The sequence below is a fragment of the Dromaius novaehollandiae genome, chromosome 12 (genome assembly GCF_036370855.1).
Source record: "Dromaius novaehollandiae isolate bDroNov1 chromosome 12, bDroNov1.hap1, whole genome shotgun sequence".
In the NCBI taxonomy this organism is placed as follows: domain Eukaryota; kingdom Metazoa; phylum Chordata; class Aves; order Casuariiformes; family Dromaiidae; genus Dromaius; species Dromaius novaehollandiae.
This window is the reverse complement of record NC_088109.1, coordinates 7,398,887-7,417,701: the sequence shown is the minus strand read 5'-3', so window position 1 is coordinate 7,417,701 and position 18,815 is coordinate 7,398,887. Positions and strand designations below refer to the sequence as shown.

The 18,815-nt window shown below is 38.4% G+C and overlaps 1 protein-coding gene across 5 annotated transcripts; it reads right to left on the bottom strand.

The window, feature by feature from the left end:
• Positions 1–741: 741 nt before the first annotated feature.
• On the bottom strand, positions 742–16,920 carry TSEN2 (tRNA splicing endonuclease subunit 2). 5 transcript variants are annotated; one of them, XM_026099561.2, is made up of 13 exons: positions 16,636–16,920; positions 12,474–12,649; positions 10,538–10,727; positions 9,649–9,730; positions 8,854–8,890; positions 6,523–7,060; positions 6,337–6,414; positions 5,720–5,770; positions 4,881–5,019; positions 3,069–3,105; positions 2,273–2,384; positions 1,549–1,638; positions 742–1,058 (listed from the first exon to the last, which is right to left on the bottom strand). In XM_026099561.2, exons 3-13 carry the CDS (start codon positions 10,709–10,711, stop codon positions 999–1,001), a joined length of 1,398 nt encoding a protein of 465 aa, XP_025955346.2. In that variant the 5' UTR covers positions 10,712–10,727; positions 12,474–12,649; positions 16,636–16,920; the 3' UTR covers positions 742–998. The 5 variants fall into 5 exon arrangements, with proteins under 5 accessions (XP_025955346.2, XP_064374910.1, XP_064374911.1 ...); XM_064518840.1 differs by lacking the exons at positions 12,474–12,649; positions 16,636–16,920 and adding an exon at positions 11,609–11,741; XM_064518841.1 differs by lacking the exons at positions 12,474–12,649; positions 16,636–16,920 and adding an exon at positions 11,566–11,581.
• Positions 16,921–18,815: the final 1,895 nt, after the last annotated feature.

Genomic DNA, 18,815 nt, shown 5'->3' with positions numbered 1-18,815 from the left:
TTCACTGTGCATGCCTACTCTTTCCCTCTCCTGTTTAGAGTGGGAAGAAAGGGATAAGGCAAGAAAATCTGAATGACTACAAGCTGAACATGGCAACCACAGGAAGATGTTATCACAACAGCAACACACATTTCACATCAACTTTAACAGCAAAGGAATTTCAAAGAGAACTTGTGAATAAAAGACTGCTTAGAAAAAAAGAGGAGAGCAAAGAAAGAGAGCAACAAGCTGAAAACAGATCAAAAGAAAAGCCTATGAAGGCCAGCACACCTCCATAGCACTTTTAAGACTTGGATTATTTTAAGCCAAAGTGCTGCCTAAGGGAGAAAAAATGGTTATTTGGCTCATAATTTTAACTGCAGGTTTTACTCTCCCTGTCAAGCTTAAGTCCTCATTTCTGAAGTGTAGTTGCTGAGCCACAATATTAAGTAAACCTTCCATCTCCCAAGTTCAAATCCCAAGAATCTGAGAGGTATGCCCATACACAGAAAACTACATGAAAGATTAACCTAGAAATGTTCTCAAGAAAGTTACGTAATTGTCAAGGCAAAAAACTGTTTGGTCCCTCATTTCAAGTGGATATTTACAGATTTGGCTTCATTGGCTCTCCAGCCCATAGTACATATTTAGCACTAATGCCTACATCTGTCAGAGTATTAAAAATAACACTACTAATCACTGCCGTCTTGGCACCAGAGAAATACATTTATAAGTTTTAAGGAAACAGCAAAGTATTCTGAATTAGGTCAAAACAGCTTTAATTTTTCCCCCTTCATATGCATTACTATAGTTCAGTTATGTTTTTCAATACAACATTCTCTCCAGTAAATAGGATATGCCTTGATTTTAATTGCATTTATACACACCCACTGACTATCTTAAGAGAAACTGTTCGGAGGCAATGGTTCCTCATGAGAAGATTAGGTGTTTAAAAAAAACCCAAAAAACAAAAAACAGAAAATGTTTTAAACAGATTAAATTCTTCCCCATTCATTCAGTTAAACTTCATCTTGCTCACTGCGCTCACGAGAAGAAACCCACCGAGTTACAATCAGTTCCTGAAATAAAAGCCAGCGGTTATTATGGAAGCAGAGGGAAAAAAAAGCTACAATTGTTGATGAGTGGTGATTAAACCTCTAGCAGATTGACATATATTATCTGACCTCTGAGAAATTTCAGGAGATGATTACATTTGTCCCTGAAGCATGCTGGTCTCTCACACACTTTTTCCCCTTCATTCTTAAACATCCATTAACCTTACAGGTCTCCATATTTCTCCCTGCTTCCCCATGTAAATGCTTACATTCACAGTAAAAGCAACTTCCCAATCTAAATATGGAGATCTTAGTCTTTAAAAGGCCCATGAGGAATTTCTGATGTCCTGGGACACAAAGGAACCTAGGATGATTTTACTGCAGTTATGTGTGCAAAAATGAAAGCATGTCAGACAGCAAGCAACAATTCGAGGATGCTCTTGCAGTAGTTGGTTAGCTGTCCAGCTGCCCCAAAGCACAGGTATACATGCAAAGGAGAGAAATAGTTACTCACCTGAACCTTAATTCTTTTCATACATTCTGGTGTGGACATCTCTTTTTCAGTCATATCAGACGGTCTAATCAAATAGCACAACATAAGTTCCTGTTGGTAAACAGAGAACATACATGTTCATTGACACAGACAAATACATGACTTTCGACTGATTTCTTTCCATACAAGCTTTCCATTAATTAGGAAAGCAGATACTAAATTTCCTAGAGGACGTCATCTGTAAGTCACAGTGGAGGAGAGCTGTAAATATGCATATCTCATTTTCCTTATCAAATGCGTAATATTGCTATGAGAAACTAGAATTGTAACGGAACACCTGAGTAGCACTGCTATGGGAACACGGGCATTGCGTATGAGGGTCAAATGTGAAGAAAACCTTCTGGAAACACTCAAATCTAGAGTTGAAAAGGAAATCTGGATAGATCGAGAGAGGTTTAAGAACAGAAGTGGCAAGCAGGAAACAAGCGTCCTTCAGGTCTTTCTCCTGTTTCTTCCACAACTTTTGAAGTTACTGCAAGAGAAAGAACTTTAATAAAGCCTCCAGAATTCACCTGGATATTGGCAAACAGAACTCATGTTCACCTATCAGCAACACATGTTCTTCTGCTGACTAGAAACATAAAGAGTCTCTTTCCAGTCTCATTCCAGTTCTGTTTTCTTTAAAACTAAACTGTTACATTTATCATTCAGAAGCTATTTCAGAACTAGCGTCTTACACTGTTACCTTAGAAGCATTAACAGTTGTTCTGTTCAAGCCAGACAAGGACTTCCAGCTGAGCGGTCTCCGAGGAGAGCCTTCAAAATTATCATCAACTAATTCAGCAATGACAGAGTAACTGGAAAACAAAGCAGATAAAACAGTCATTTTCCTTCTGTGAATTGTCCTAGGAAGATCATGCAACTTAAGAATTAGAGCCTAAAAATCTGCGGTAATTCTAGTTATCATGGTCAGACAGTAAGCCAGCGGAAGGTAAGCAAGTTATGAAACTAACTAGGAAAACAGCAGAAAAGAAACAGAACCCGTGAATGCACTGACTGACAGTTTTCCTCCCCACCCTTCTGAAGTTTGTAGCACTCTCTCTTGAATGGCAATCTGACATTTATAACCAATTTACTAACTAGGAATTCAACCTGACTAGCTAAGGAATGAAGATAAATTTCTTAAAACTTTTTTTAAGTTTCCTTCCAAATTACATAAATTATCCGTAATGTATATTTTTAAAAGTATTACTAAATCAATTACTTTTCTGTGTGCGTTCTTCATGAGTGCCAAATACGCTTATTTAAACTTTTTTTTCATGTTTTAATATTATGTGAATTAATTCATAAAATCGTGTTATTTTGTACTTCTGCTAAAAGAACTTTTGCACTCCCAACATAAACTTACAATGCAGAAATGCATCTGGCAAAGTATTTTGGGTGAAGAATATGTGCTTAACCAGTGAAGATATTAAAATTTGTGCAGCAGAAAATTACTAATTTGAAACTAAGAAAATAGTCAAAAAATGTAAGTTTCAAACCTTGCATGATAGAAGGGGGGACCTTTTCGATACAGCACTGAAATGAAAGAGAAACACCTTAGTTAGGGAATTGCAGAGTTCCCATTTGAGAACTGGCTCCATAAGTATTTTCATACCTGGGTTCATAAATTTAATTACGCAAGACAAAACTTCAACACTGTTGAATTCTGCTCAGAATTAAGCTGTCCCAGCAAGTGAAGAAAAGAGAGAGAAAAACAATGGGAAACAGTGGGGTGACTAAGGGCAGAGGAGTGGCAGGTAGAAGACAAAAGAGCCAAAGGACAGTTAGTGATTGCTGTGGGAAAAGGGTTTAGGGAGGAGTTTTTCCTGCAACAGACTTATGCTTTGAATACTGTCTTCAAAACAGAAATTGAACCACTAGAGTACAAGATTGTAGTAAGTCGCTGAGTTTCTTCTTGAAACAAAAATTTTCCACAAGTTTTTGGAGAGGCAAAGGGCACGAGTACTTAAATATTACCATGATTCCATCTACAGACCCACTTAAAGTTCCTTCTCTATGTTCAAGTGTGCACAAGACTCATTGCAGCTGGATTGTAAATGAGCTAAATGGTTATAGATCCTGTCTCCCCTCTGCCATGAGCTTTTAAGAGGTGACTCCCTTCAATTAGCACAGGTCTTATACTGCTGGCTAGAGGACTTTGGCAGGGAAAGGATGAGCAGCACTTCATTCCAGTGACAATAATGAAATGTAAATTATCCTTTATAAGTAATTGTAGTAATATCAATTATTTGAAGAAGCTACTGCCAAAGAGCAAGAAGCAGGAGGAGATCAGAGGAGTAGGGCTGAACTCTTACAAGCCTTAAGCCAACCCTCTTCCTTTGCCTGGCACAAACCCAAAGGCAGTGATATGAGAAACAACAAAATCAAGCCAGAACACAAGTGAACAATGGACAAGCTAATATCAATTTCATGTATATGACAGGTGACCAGTATCAAAACCTCATCGACAGCCCAGGGTATTAAAAGCAGTGAAGAAGTCCAATTCAACCAAACCTACATATGCATTGATCTAAAGGACTAGGCATGTACTTGACAGACTCGAATACACAAACCCAAAGGCTATGTCACAGTTTGAACAGTATTAAAGCATCTGCTGGCTTACAGGTATGCATAAAAATATCTTCCTTCACACACATTTTCCTGTAATGACAGGCTTTACTGCACCATTTATGCTGACGTGAACTAAACATAGTTCTTGAATTACTTAGCAAGGGTTTATGGACACTATCAATCATTTCTGTAAGATAAAAAATCCCTATCATTAACTAACAAGCAACCTCCCCCTCTCCCCCCTGCCCTCCCCCCCACCAAAAGAAAACAGAGAAACAATTTCACCTGCAAGTTCAATACAAGTCCAGCACCCATTAAATGAGATGAGAAACCAGATGCATGGACTTCAACCTCAATTGGGGTCTACATGCGAGCTGGCTGTTCCAAAGACCGTTATATTAGCACTAGGAGGATATGTGTGTAGAAGAGAAAACTTCAGAGAGGAATTTCATTGCAATCCTGTATCAATTATTAATCTTGTGAAGCAAAGCAGCAGGACTTTCAGGCTGTCTTCTCAGATACCAGATATGTGATGTTATACTCTGCTCATATACTAATTTTATTGCTAACCTGTAGTCTAGCCAAAGATGTCTTTTGCCAACTGCAAGTAGCAAAGTCTGCTCCACTCATGCAGCTCCTCATTGCAGAATTTATCTTTGGCACTTAGAGACTTGCACCGGCTGTCACATCTGAAAAGGAGTCAATCACAAACTATTCCGTTTTTTAAGAAAGCTACTCACAGAGATCGGTTCCATACTTCAGCCCGACTTTGGGGACCCATCCCTTACTGCGGAAGTAATGATATGCCATGTACGTAGTTTTAAAATTGGGCTTCACTTCACTGAAAACTTCCCATAGCTTCAAAATAGTTAAAGGCTCCTAAAGATCACACCAAAAGACGTTAGTCTGACAATATCACAGCGTATATAGAATACTGTTTGTTTCAAGCTGCACACACTAAAGCATTAGTCATATACTAAATATCACACTCCCACTGCAAAGAAAATGAACTTCAGACAATAAAATATGGAGCCCTTACAATAAGAGACAAAAGCTTGATGCTTCCATTCAGTTATTTAAATGTTTCAGAATCAATCCCATAAGGCCCTTGTTTAAAGAGAGATCTGATGAATCTTAGACGCAGAGATTTCAATCTTTTTGTCATTACATATAACAATAGCTTGATATATTTATAGACTAATGCTTAAAACTCCAAGGAATTTTCCTGTTTCAGGAAAGGAAAGAGCATTCTCCATATTATTCCTCCCATACTTACTTTATTTCTTCCTTAAGTAAAAATAAAAACCTTTCTTCTATAGAAAGACCCTGCTTAGCTGTATTTGTCTTGCTAAACATGAAATTTTCAGACCATTAGTAGTAGTAGTAGTAATTATATTTCTGTTTGTAAGAATAATTTCCAAATTACTCTGGTACTCCCTCCTTCAGAAGTAACAATATATAATACTGCCATAAGAACTGAAAAATGTAAGAGCAAAGCATATCCAAACTAAACCAAAACATAACCAAATGAATGGTATTCCCTTTCAGAACACAACACAAAATTAATGCAATCTCTTACCTCCCCATAATAAATAGTTAAACATCCCAGAGCATACACCAAGAAAAAAGCCTGGGGGAAAAAAAAATTAATAAATATCTAGACTATTCCTGTATTTTATATTCCACACTAGAACAAAGGCTCAAACTCATTTTATACAAGAATCCTGACGTCAAGACAAACAAGTTTCCTGAAAGTTTCGAGATTTGTCTTTATAACCTTTAAATTGCAATAGACAATGCACTACCAAAAAAATCTATGCACGTGCTTAGGACTGCTGAAGGCAATGTATTATAAATTACATGAGAATATGTTTAGAACTAGCATAATTGGAACAGTTTTTTTTATAAAATCATATTCCTGGTATTTCAATACTTAACTCATATGATTGGCCTCTTTGGTATGGGTGGGATTATTCAATCTGAAGTGTATGGGACTGGACTCTACATTTTTTAAAACCCTATGATGCAGTACATGGATTATTAAAAATGAGTTTAATCATCAAAACAATCCAAATATTTAGGAGACACAGAAGAACCCTGCCCTTAAGGAACAGATATTAAATTATGTAGTGGCATATATTAATGCTTGCTTTTCAGGCTAAAAGAAAAACAAGTTGTACAGTATTTGAAACATACCTCTTCTAAGCTGAGTTGTAAATATTCAAAAATCCTAAATGGATTTCTTCTGCATACTAGTTTTTCCTTCTTGACAAACTACAACAAAAAATGTACTATATTACTAAAACTTTAAACTGCAAAAAAATACTAAATCCTGAAAGTAGCAGTGATTATATAAAAGAACAGGATACTCTTTAGCCTTACATTTTCTTGCTCACCAGCAGAGTTATCTTCAGGGCATAAACTACTTTCTTCTTCCTCTTGCACCAATACATATTCCAGAGCACATTCTTTTGATGTGACCATCACACCAGATCTTTGCTCAGTGCTCTCCTTGGCCTTGCAGCCACAATGCACAAGACCACCGTGCTTCTGGCAAGACACTTCAGCCATCTCCTTCAAGTCAACTGCTTCCTGTTCTTTAGAGCCACATGTGGCCAAAGGATCATAAACGGAATCTCCTTCCAAACAGGTTTTCTTGTAGCCTTCCTTCTCATTATGACACTCATGACTTGGAGATACTACATTCCCAGTATCTGTACAAGAACGTCTGGAAAGCTCTACATTTTCTGTACTTGGGCCCATTCTGTTACAACAATCGCCAGTTTGCTCAGCTCCATCATTTTTCATAAAAGGCAACTCAAGAGGCTTAGTGTAGTCTTCAAGAATTTTGGTAACTGAGCAGTCATCAAATCCTTGCTCTTGCAAAATACTTTTAGCCCACTGAACGTGATACTGGTACCTAGTAAAGAAGTAAAATAAACAGAAAGTTCTAGGACGTAACATCCTTTAATTAACATCTTAAAAATAAGCATCTTAAAATAGAAGATTCAGCACAGTTCACAGAACAAATCTGAACATACACCCCCAAGACTGCTATGTAAAACACAAGCATGCACAACAACTAAGCTCCAGTCTTCAGGCCCTACAGACAACGCTGCTCAACATCAGATTCTGCTGTCTCTTTTGGCTTTGTTTTGACTTTTTACATTTCTGTGGCAACAAGCACCATTGTAGAACATTGCCCAGGAACCATGAATTGAGGACTACTGCTACACAGGTTCAAAAACCAAGAACTTCATCAGGCAAAAACTCCTTTCTCCCACAGATGCCTTAAAGAACGAATTCCCTATGAAAAGATCTCAGTATCAGAGCTTGCATAATTAAAAACTGCAACCAAGACTTTACATACAGAGGTTTCATAGTCTTCATCTGTTATACAGGTAATTGCGAACAGTATCTTTAAATTCTACTTTAAATACCTTCCAAACAGCTACGCTACAGCAAAAACACCAGAGTAAACATCTAACCAGAATCTATTTTCAGTCCTACCAAAATCCCCATATCTCTGAGGAAAAACAATAAAACTATTTTAAGATATTAATCTTCATTCTGTCAAATGTTACAGATAGTTAAGTATAGCTGTCCTTATTGAAATCTGGACAATTTTAGTACAATATTCTTTATTTCTCCAAATGAAATCCTAACACAGCAACTACAGACTACATAATGAAAAACTGCAAAAAAGATTAAACACAAATTTCATGTAGCAACATGAAATACAAGTCCCTCTGAAGTCTCACACTACAGATGTAAAATTCAGTGCTGTACCTTTTGTTATCAAAAAACAGAAACTTTCTTCTTTGTCCTATGACTTAATTACCCTACAACTTGCACTTATCGATCTCTATTGAGAGAGACCATGATGCATCTTCTGCACAAATATAAAGACACATTCATTGATGCTCAGCTGTATTTGCTGACACATAAAGCAGCCGGTTACACAGTCACAAAATAGATTAGTAAGAATGGTAAGTGTTTCTGCAAGTAGAATATATATAGGTAATACTACTACTGCCTGTCTTACTTGAGACTGAAGGAGCCTAACTTTTTAAATTAAAGTTAAGATTTTTGCAGTTATCAGTGTAAAAGCAAACAGAGAAACCAACTTATACATTCTTACATTTGTTCCATAAATTATTTAAACTGAAGAGAATAAATATATGGCCCAATACTTCATTATGTTAATTGTACAAACTCGCAATGCCTTACTACAGGCTATAGAAAAGAAAGGGGGATGTGGGGGGGGGGGGGAATGTAAAACATTTACATTTTATTAAGCTTCAGGAGTTGCTTCGGCCCACTCTGTATTTATTCAATAAGCAAATGGGAAAGTTATTTTAGGTAGCTTGCGCCAGAAACGTCTCTTCTCCTCAGCTGAGGAACAAGTTATACTTGATATTATTATGAATTAACTACCCATATTATTAACTATGCACTCAATCTTGACTTCTATTCAGCAATAATGCATGTAAGCAATTAATACATGTAATGCAGGTAAAAGCCATGCTGAAATGTCACCTCATGTAGTTTTCCTAATGTGATTTATAAATATAAAACAAAGAAAATAAATAGCAGCAAGTGAGTCATCAACATCTGTACAGCCAACACTCTGAAAACCAGTAAAAAAACACCCCCACAAAACAGAATCACCTGCTTACAAAAAAGACAAGAATAATGTAGAGATGAACTTACTTTTTTGATGCAATTATAGGCAAGTTTATGTTAGTACCTGTATTAAAAAAATCATATATTGTTTCATTAATATATTTTTTAAAAAAACATTGATATATTCTGTGGCATAATAAGCACTCACGTCTTCAATACTGTGCGCAATTTTGGTTTCGCTTCTATTCTCAAGGACACAGCAGAGCTAGAAAAAGTGCAGAGGTAACAAAGATGGAAGAGCTTCCATAAGAGGAATAATTAAATACACTACTTTTCTCCAGCCTGTAAAAAGACAATTGCCAGGGGATATGCTAAAAATCCATTCATGTCTATGGAGACTTAGAGTGTCATCTAGAAGATGGATAATGAATGACAGTCTTTCTATACATGAACCAAGAGCACCTAACGGGTAATTACCTACCAACAGATTAAAAATTCGACATAGCGTCGCCACACGCTTTTGTGGACACTAAAACCTGCAGAATCAAAACAAGAATAAATGGACAGTTCTTGGAAGCAAAGTCCAAAGATGCTACCTTGACTTACAAAGGTCCTAAACAGCAAATCAGTGTGGGCTGGAGAATGCACTAAGGAGTTATCAGTTACGCTCTCCTGTACCTGTTTTTTTCCCTAGACATCTTGTACTGGCCGTTATCGGACACAAGGTATGGGGACAGACAGACCCTTGGTTTGCCCCAGTATTTGACCCAGTACAGAGATTATTTTTGTATGTGTAATTTATACACACACATCTTCAATAACCGAGAAGAAATAAAAAATACTATTAGAACAGTGAGGAAAGTAGAAATGGGTACAATTTACCCTGCCACTTTGTAACCAGTAAAGGATCTGAAATGCTGTACTCTGGTCGACTTCTCGAAAGAATACCTTTTCCAAAATAGCCCTTCAAAGAAAAAACAAAATCTTTATTATATCATTGGATACAAAAAATAAATGTCCTTCCAAATTATCAAATGTTCTCTGCCATGATTTACTGAAACAAAATGATATTCTGCAGCATTTAAACTTGGTCTAAAGCTTGTTGCTTAGCTTCTGACAACTAGTCCAGCATTAAAAACTTCCACTCAAAGATTTAACCACTGGAGGATTTGGGGTATTTTTCCCCAGTTCTAAATATCTTTAAATCTCCAAGCAGAACACCTCCTGCCTCCAAAAAAAAACCAAAAAAAAAAACCGCTACCTATGCATTAATACTGTGACAACGTACAGTAAGAAACAGAGACGGATAAAGGTACTGCATAAGAATGGTAATAGGTAATTAAATGGCACCAGGACATAAATGCTACGTAATGTAGCTTATTTTACTCAAGACATCACACTGAAGTCAAAAGAATTATAGCAGTCGATCTAAAACATTGATATTACAACCTTCTAACCTTGAATAACAAGAAAATGCTTTTGCAAGATTGCATAAAATATGAGAAGGATAAATAAACATAAGAGACATTAAGATTTTGCATCTGTTTTTTAGATCATGACATCACTTCATTCCAAAATATACTTCCTGGGCTAAGAATGAAATACTTTCCGTATTTGATATAGAATGTATGTTTTGTATTTATTTCAGTAGAGGAGGGAGATACTAAAGGCTAAAGGGGAAGGAAAGCAAAAAGGGAGGCAGGTTTTTAAAAGTATTCTGCTGTATGTATGTTAAAAACACTAGCAATACTGTGCAGATATGGTACACCACCTTGCTGTACAGCTGTTCAATATCTTCAGGGTTCCTCACAATAACATTGTTGTTAATAATTTCAGCCTGGTATATTCTGAAATCCTTCCCATCTACGTCCACAGGAAAGGGAGATTCATACGACTCAAAAATTCTTCTTTTCCTTCTTGGGGGTTGGAAAACAGCTTCTGCCATTTCCTAGTATTTTCTTCTAAAGAGTGGAAACAAAACATATGCAGTGTGCAAGAGTTAAAGTTCATCCACTTTTGTGTTTCAGTAACATTCCCTTCCCAACAGCAAATTAACAAAAAAGCCTACGATATAATCCAAGTTTAATTCTGGAACTATTATGCCAGCCAAGCATAACAAAACAATTTCCTACAGCGTTATGTGCTACTCTGTTGTTCTTTGGCCATGCAGCATCTTCTGAACAGGTATGGACAGTCCTCAGCCAAGAGTGAACCATGATCAAAGGCAGGCAGCTGAGAGCGTTTTAAGAATAAAACAGACACGAGCAGCAGAATAACGTGAACAAGCAAAAACCACAGCACGCGAGTGCCTAAATATAAAGTGTTTTGAATAAATTACATGAATAAGTTTTTAAGAAAAAGCAGCGGCTTGGCAGTTTTTTCCTCCTTAAACAGGGAACTCCTTTAGAAAGGGAAACTGCACAGCCGTGACGGGGGGGGGGGGGGGGGGGGGGGGGAAGGACGACGACACCGTGCTCGTGCTTAAACGCAGGACCCGCCTTCACGCGACGGCGCCGCCAGGTCAGGCGATAACCACAGCGACACCGAGCCGCCCGCCGGGCCCAGGGCCTGCAGCGCGGCGCCGCCCGCCCGGCCGCCTGCCCACGCAGCGCGCGGCCCGGCCCGGCCCACCCGGGTGTCAGCAGCCCCGCCCGGGGCGCGGTGCTCGGCAGCCGGGCAGGGAGCGAGCCTCGCGGCCTGGCCCGGCCCCGCGGCCGCCGCACGTCAGCGGCCGCCAGCCCAGCACCTCCGCCCGCCGCCATAGCGCCCGCCCGCCGCCGCACGCACGCACGCACGCACGCGCCCATCCGTCGCCATAGCGACCGTCCGCCGCCGCACGCACCCGTCGCCGCCGCAGCACGAGAAGGCCGCGCGCTCGCGGGCGCCGTCAGGCAGCGCGGCCGCGCGTGCGCACGGCACGGAGCCCGGGCGCGAGCCCGCCTCCCGGCCCCGCCCCCTCTGCGACCGTTGGGCGGGGGCGGGCGCGCGTGGCCGTTGTCGCCGCGGCGGAGGTGTCTTGTCCCTGAGGGAGTAGGCCATGAAGGCAACGGCAGCGGCGGTCAGCCGTGGTGTAGTTTAGTGTTCCAGGCGTGGCAGGGCTGCGTGTGCCTACCCCGAGGCATGTGGGCGAACAAGCCCGGGGAAGGGGGTCCCGTGTGGAGAGGAGGCGTGCCTCGTGGGCCACAGGCCTCCCTCGAGCCTGGGCAGAGACCTCCAGTGAGAGACTCAGAAATGTTTTCCTGTAAGAAAGGGAAAGCCTGGGTGCTGTGGAGGCGTTCCCAGAAGCCTCTACCCCACAACTCCGTATTTCTAGCTGCTGCTAGCCTTGATACTGCAGTAATGTCTACAGACCACAAAGCATCCTGTGCTGGCAATTTAAAAACAATAAAAGTAAGAGAAAATGACACTTTGTATGGAACACCCATTCTGAAATGAATGATGAGCTTCATAATGAGGGACATTTGAGATACATGGGTGGGTGAAATTTTATAGCTGTGGGAGGTGAGGGAAAGATACCATTTTCAGCTTGAAGCAATTGTTTTTGGCTGGGTAACAAACCCTTGACATTGCGGTGACTCATATGACTGCTTAGGATAATGCAATACTACTTACACAAGTTGTTAACAGAGATACTGTGATCGTGCAGCTTATTACCAGAGCTGAATTCAGGGGAAAAAGGTAGTGTAATTAAAAAGAAAGGATCTTACCTGAATACAATGAAAAGCATTCTCACTAGTTTGTGAGGAGCAGACATCCCTTTTTCTCTTTTTTTAAACGCTGAGCTTGTTAGCAGTTTAGGCCTTATTCACCAAATTCATAATGACAAATGCAACTACAATGGAGGAATCTTTTTCTTATTTTGAGGTTATATTGTGAGGGTCCACTATAAAAAAAAGAGGATGAAGAAATTTCAGTTCCAGGAAGACAGACTAGCCCAATAATTTATTATCATTATGGAGCATTTCTCTTTATAGTACTTTAGTTGGCTATTGGCTAACTCTCTGGTGTATTTTAATCTCAGAAGGCCTCCTTTCCATTCTCCCTTGGTGCTAGACTCTCAGGGGAAAAATGCACTCATGCAAAGATAACATCACGTTTCTGGAGTAATCAAAAAATCTGGGCAGTACAGAGAAGTGGCAAAGCTTTGCTTACTGCCAATGTCCAGGTCATCCAAGTTCAAAATACAGGATTATTTTTCTCATTTAAAAATGGAACATATCATACATATTTCTCATGTCTTTGTTTCAAAATGAAATAGAAAAATCTGGGAACAGAGTGAATGAAAAGGAAAAGTTCAAACTTCTACATTTTCTGTGTGAAACAAGCACATTATCTCTGATGATTCAATGTATTCCTAGTAGATGAGATTTCATTGGCCTCATTTTTTAATATTCACTGATTAGCAATAGATCAGTAAATTCACCTATGAAAAACTGTAAAAATACATCACTCTTATGAGGTAGTGAGTTTCTGTTGTTCCTGTTTTACATGCAGAATTGTGAGGCTCAGGGAGAGATATAATAATTACAAGGTCACAAAGGAAATTGGCAGCAAAACATGAGAATACAAAGTTGGTGTTCTTACAGTTATTTCCTGCAGAGGTCTGCTTCACTCTACTGTCTGGTGAGTGTTAATTTGTTTTGAACATTAATTCGTTTACCAGGTGTTGAGGCTAAACCACAGGGACCCTGTGAGTTAAAGCATTCTAGGTAACAACATGAAAATAAGCAAATATCAAAGATGCCAGTTAATTTCAAAATTCCATGTAAATTTGCCAAATCAAGTTGCTTTTAAATGAAAGTAGAGTTTATCTAGGATAGATATGTCTATATTTTCTTGTTGTGCAGGCATATTACAATGAGATGTACATTACAATGAGAGGTAGACACAACATAAAAAAAGCTATAGGTCAGTTGCCTTCCTCCACATCTCATTATCTGCATACAACCTTGAGACGGAAACCACAGCATGCCCCATTCAGTCAATTATTTGAATCACACTCATATTTCTTCAAACAAATAGGCAGACTACATATCTGCTCCCATTTCTTTTCTGATTATTAGCCCAGATTGTTTTTCAACCAGAAATTTTGCTATCTGAAGGTCAAATTCTCTTTGAGTCATGACAGTATTTTTTTGAACGTATCAATAATTGTACAGACATTTTCACAAATATCTGGATTTCTCTTTTATGATGAGACAGCAAATGACTAGCTACCAACTAGATGACCAGGCAGTTGCTCTGAAAAAAAACCCTCAAGATTATAGTGAATTAGAAATTGGGACTGAGTCAACAGTGTCATGCTGTTGTGAGAAAAGGTATCATACTAGAATACCTACATACTAGAATACATACAGGAGTACCATAAGTAAGACACATGAAGCAGTTCATCAGTTCTGTGCATCACTGATAGGACCTCAACTGAAGTAATATGTTCAGTTATAAGAACAGTTAAAGATAAATGTTGAGCAATTGGAAAGAATTAAGAAGGGAGTGACAAGAGTGATCTGTGAGGGAAGACTGAAATAACTCAGGCTAGAACTCTACCTTTTCAGTCTAGAAAAGGTAGAAGTGACAAAATAGACCATTGCAAAGAGGGACATAATACATTGTTCTGCATGACCACTACAAAATAATAGAAGGAACAAGGAGATTAAATTGCAGCAAGAGAGAGAGAAGTTAGACAAGAAACAACTTTGTACCTATGAGGATAGGCCAGAACTGGCTTTACCTAGAACGACTGTGTTATGCCCATTGTTGGAAATTTTTAAGAGCAAGTTAGACAAACATCTTCCAGGAACAGTTCAGATAAAGTTGATCCTGCCTTGAGACAAGGGACTGAACTAAAAGAACTTAAGATCCCTTGTCTTGGAGTCTTCAGGATTTATTATTCTAGGAGCTTATTTGATTTCTCTGCAGTGCAGCAGAAAATGCGATACTCTATACTGTGCTACAGAGGCTGAAAGCCTGCAGCTTTTGTTAAAATCATCTTTCAGTTTTCCATTTCTGTATAACAGTCTTCCAGCTTCTGAATGTCTTTGTCTTTGAGAATTACACTTTCATTTTGTCTGTGGCTTATCATTGCTTCTAATGCAAAGAGTGCCGTATTGCTTACCATTTCCTGATATTCAGTTAGTGACTCTGTCGATCTGAATTATTCTGTTGAATTATTAAATTAAGGTCCAAACCAATATCAGGCTTCCAAAAAGGCTGATGTGACTCCTCCAAATCATGATGCAAACAACCTTGTTGTAAACCTTTAGTTCTAGAAATATGTTGCCTTAAGCTTTAATACAGTTCCCTTGCTGTGTAATTTTCAGTTGTACATTGCCTGACTCTGACTGTCTTGTTATTCACATTGTCATACTCAGAATTTCCTATAAAATTGTCCCATTTTGGGGACACTAGTACCAGTTCATACATAGTAGTCCCTTTGTACTAACAATATGTCTTTTTTGGAAGAAGTTGTTATCTTCTGCTCTATGTTGTCATAGAATTTCTTCAACCACCTATCCTCTGTCAGTGGTTGAGGAGTGCAACTGAAAAATAGTTACAGTGGAAGGACATGCTGTCAGTATCATGCTTTTTAAACTCTTTCTGTGACCGTGTAGGTCATAATATCTTTCTTAATCTGCGTGGTTTAGCATTTGCAATCATGTACTCTTAGCCCTTCTGCAGTTTATGGTGTCCTTCCACAGTAAGAGTCACATCACAAAGTTCATCTGGAATCATACAGATGAAACACATACTGTTAATACAATGAGGGCTCATTTAATATTATATTAACCAATATTTAATATTAACTAAAATTTAGCAGCTAATACTACCTGTTTTTTATGCTGTGAAGATTCTGCCTTTCGTCACTTCATTTGGCTTGGAGGTCTGGAACAATCTGATCAATAAGGAAGTCCCAGGCACTTGTACCTCACCGATAGTAAAATTAACTTGCCATATGCAGGCAAGTGCTAAGGCATTTGGTTATCAAAAGTGGTTGTTTTCTGGATGTTTGGTGACTTCTATAATGACTTGGGAAGTTAATTCCCAGTCCTATCTCAGCCAAAACATACAGGCCAGGTACTCTTTAAGTAAATATTTTACATTCTTAGCCTTATTAAAAGAAATAGAAGTGGAAGCCTGTAAAACTATTTGCCCATGTAGCATTTTCTTGTGTCTTCTCAAGGAAGTTAGTCATAAAATTATAAACAAATAACCTATTCTAGTAGTGTCTTTAGTTAATTTTGGATTCCATACAAAAGAAATAAAAGTTTTTCATAGAATCCCATGGAATTGAAGCCATGATTTGTCATTAGGTTCAATTCTTTCTCTGGTTTCCAAGGTTCATTTCTTTCTCTGGTTTCCACAGAATGTTTCTGTAACATTTTCTTATCCCATACTCGTTGTAGTCCACAAGATAAATGTTATGACACTTTCTTTAAAATAAAGCCCTTTCCTTTCTCACAAGGTGATTTGAACAGTAGTTGGAGGATGGGCTGTAGTTATTTACATTAGCCAGTTGCAGTTTCCCCAGACTGACAGAAATTCCCATGGAAATTCTGGTTGCATTAACTTTGTCAGAGATATGGGACTGTTTTCGGAAACTTAAAAAAAAAACAGCTAGGGAATACTTCTCATTTTTATTAATATGTGGTATCTTCATTTTGTTTATTAAAGAAATAAATCAAGGTTAGTTTCTGCTTAGTTTCAGATGGTTTTCACAGGAGACAAAAAAAGAGAAGTCAGACAAATATTGGCCAAGCATCAACCCAGTAAGAAATCTCATAATGTCAGAAATCCCGAGGCAGACAGCAATAAAGTGAATAGCATGAGGAAAAAGAATATTAAAAGTTAGTATGTAATTAGCATACTTACTTCAGACATGGAAGATGATTTTGTATTCTTGGAGATTAAACACACTTCGATGAGAAATTCTTACAGAGCCATTTGATCCAGCTGACATCCCATAACATCAGTGTATGGCTTGAAGGCTCTGTGCAGTCATTTCAGTGCAGGTAGTGTCATTTTTTATCCTCACAACTATCTATCAATTTGTATGCATTTGAAAATTATGTAAACATTAATTGTCTTTGCATCAAGGTGTTTCAACACCCCGAGTTATCACTTTCCTTCTCCCCATAGAAACTAATGCAGAAGGTCTGAACTTGCAGTTTCAGAGGGAGTTAAAGGCACTTATGACCTCTGATTTTTGCCCATCCCTTGAGCTCCAGTATCAGATCTGTTTACTTTTGGTTTGAGAAACATTTGTTCCTTCATGGGTCATTAGTTTTTGCGCTTCATCAATCACCTAGTAAGTTGTTAAATGACGCAGAGCTTTTATTTCTCCAAGTTCTGACTGTGTCACCTTCACCTCAGGTAAATGAACATGGACTGGTCAGTGAAAGGCAAAGACAAAGCTCCAGGCTCCAGCAAGCCAATCCATAAAAGTCCATTTAATTTTTTATATTACCGTTAGAAAAAAAACCCTGTAATAATCAGATGTCTCCACTAGATGTCCATATTTCAGCAATTTTCAATCATAACTTCTTCAGTGAATGTAGTTGTCTCGTGCAGAATGCATAATAATGCTCTGCTCCATTGAAAAATGTAAATAAATAGTCTTACATATTAGTGAAGCTGCGCACCTGGCTCTTTGTATAAAAAGGCCATGAGTCTGGCAGAAAATACTCAAAAAAACCCTTTTACTTTGTACATCTTATACTTGTTAAGTTAGCACTCTTTGTATAAAAAGGCCCTTTAAGGCTGTTGGACTTTTCAGATATTGAATATTATCTCTCTGTGCTTTTACACTCTTACCTTTCTTACACTTTTTCAAATTACTGTGTTTTGTATTAACTGGTAGGGGTAAATACCGGGAAAAGCTTTTAAGAGTTTTAGTGGGTTTTTTTCAGTTTGGCTTCTAGTTTTTCTATACGCAGTTCTGTTTGCATTCAGTCATGTGCAGATTCCTAAAACAGTTGCTCAGATTTGTAGATATGCATGCATAATTGTTAAATAATTGCTTTGCTCACCACATTCCTCTTCAAGTATGGGTGTCTAATATTCGCCTGTTTTTCTGGGTATCTAATGGGTGTTGGGGAGCACAGTTATGCTTACGTGAGCATAATTACGGTAACTAAACGCAGATTCATTTTTGTGCTCGCAATTAAAAAAAACTGCTTGAAGACAGCCTTTTGGACTTGTTATTCCTTTACTGAAGACCCTTTTCACTGCTTTGGCTGTGCAAGGGAACATTATGGCAAGTGTGAACAAAAGAGTTTGCCCTCCATGTTAAGTGTGTTGTCATCTCCTGCCAAGGCAGTGAGCGCCGTGCTTGTGGAAGGTGCCAGGCTACAGCCCTAAGTATCTGTTTATATGCTCTGGCAGAAGAGTATCTCTGTCATCACTCTGCTGATTTGCCTTATCATATCTAGAGAGTCATCTTTATCATGCCAAATTTGTAACGTTTCTCCAGTTCCTTGACTACCTGTAATATTGCAAACAGAGGTATGAGTTTATATCCTCTGTGATGTTTTTGTGATTTGTATGCAACACTGGAGACCAATAATTTAGTTCAAATAGTGGGCAACTCCAAGGAGCTGTAATGAAGGAATTATTAAAGATTACAGTTTATCCAGGGCTAAATTCCATTCTAGGAATAAGAATAGGGTTTTTTTTCCCTACTTTCTTCTGGTTTCCTGGACATTTTCAGTTTTGTTATGTGTCAGGATAGAATATGTTTTAGATAATGCTAGAGCAGAATGTACCAGAGGAGACTGTACCAGACCATTTTAAGACTGAACTTCTGGGACCAAATGCATACTAGGCACTGGCAATTTATATTTCCCATAGATGTGAGTATAACATCTAAAACGGAGTATGTCTCCAATCCTTTAACCTCATTTACAATATTAAGGAATCAGAATAGGTTGTTTTTTATCATGCAGCAAAATGAAAATTTGGTGCCCCTTAATTTAATCTAAGTAGAGTCTGATTCAGGAAAGTACCTTAAGATAATTGTCTATCTTTAAACACATAAACAATCCTATTGGGAT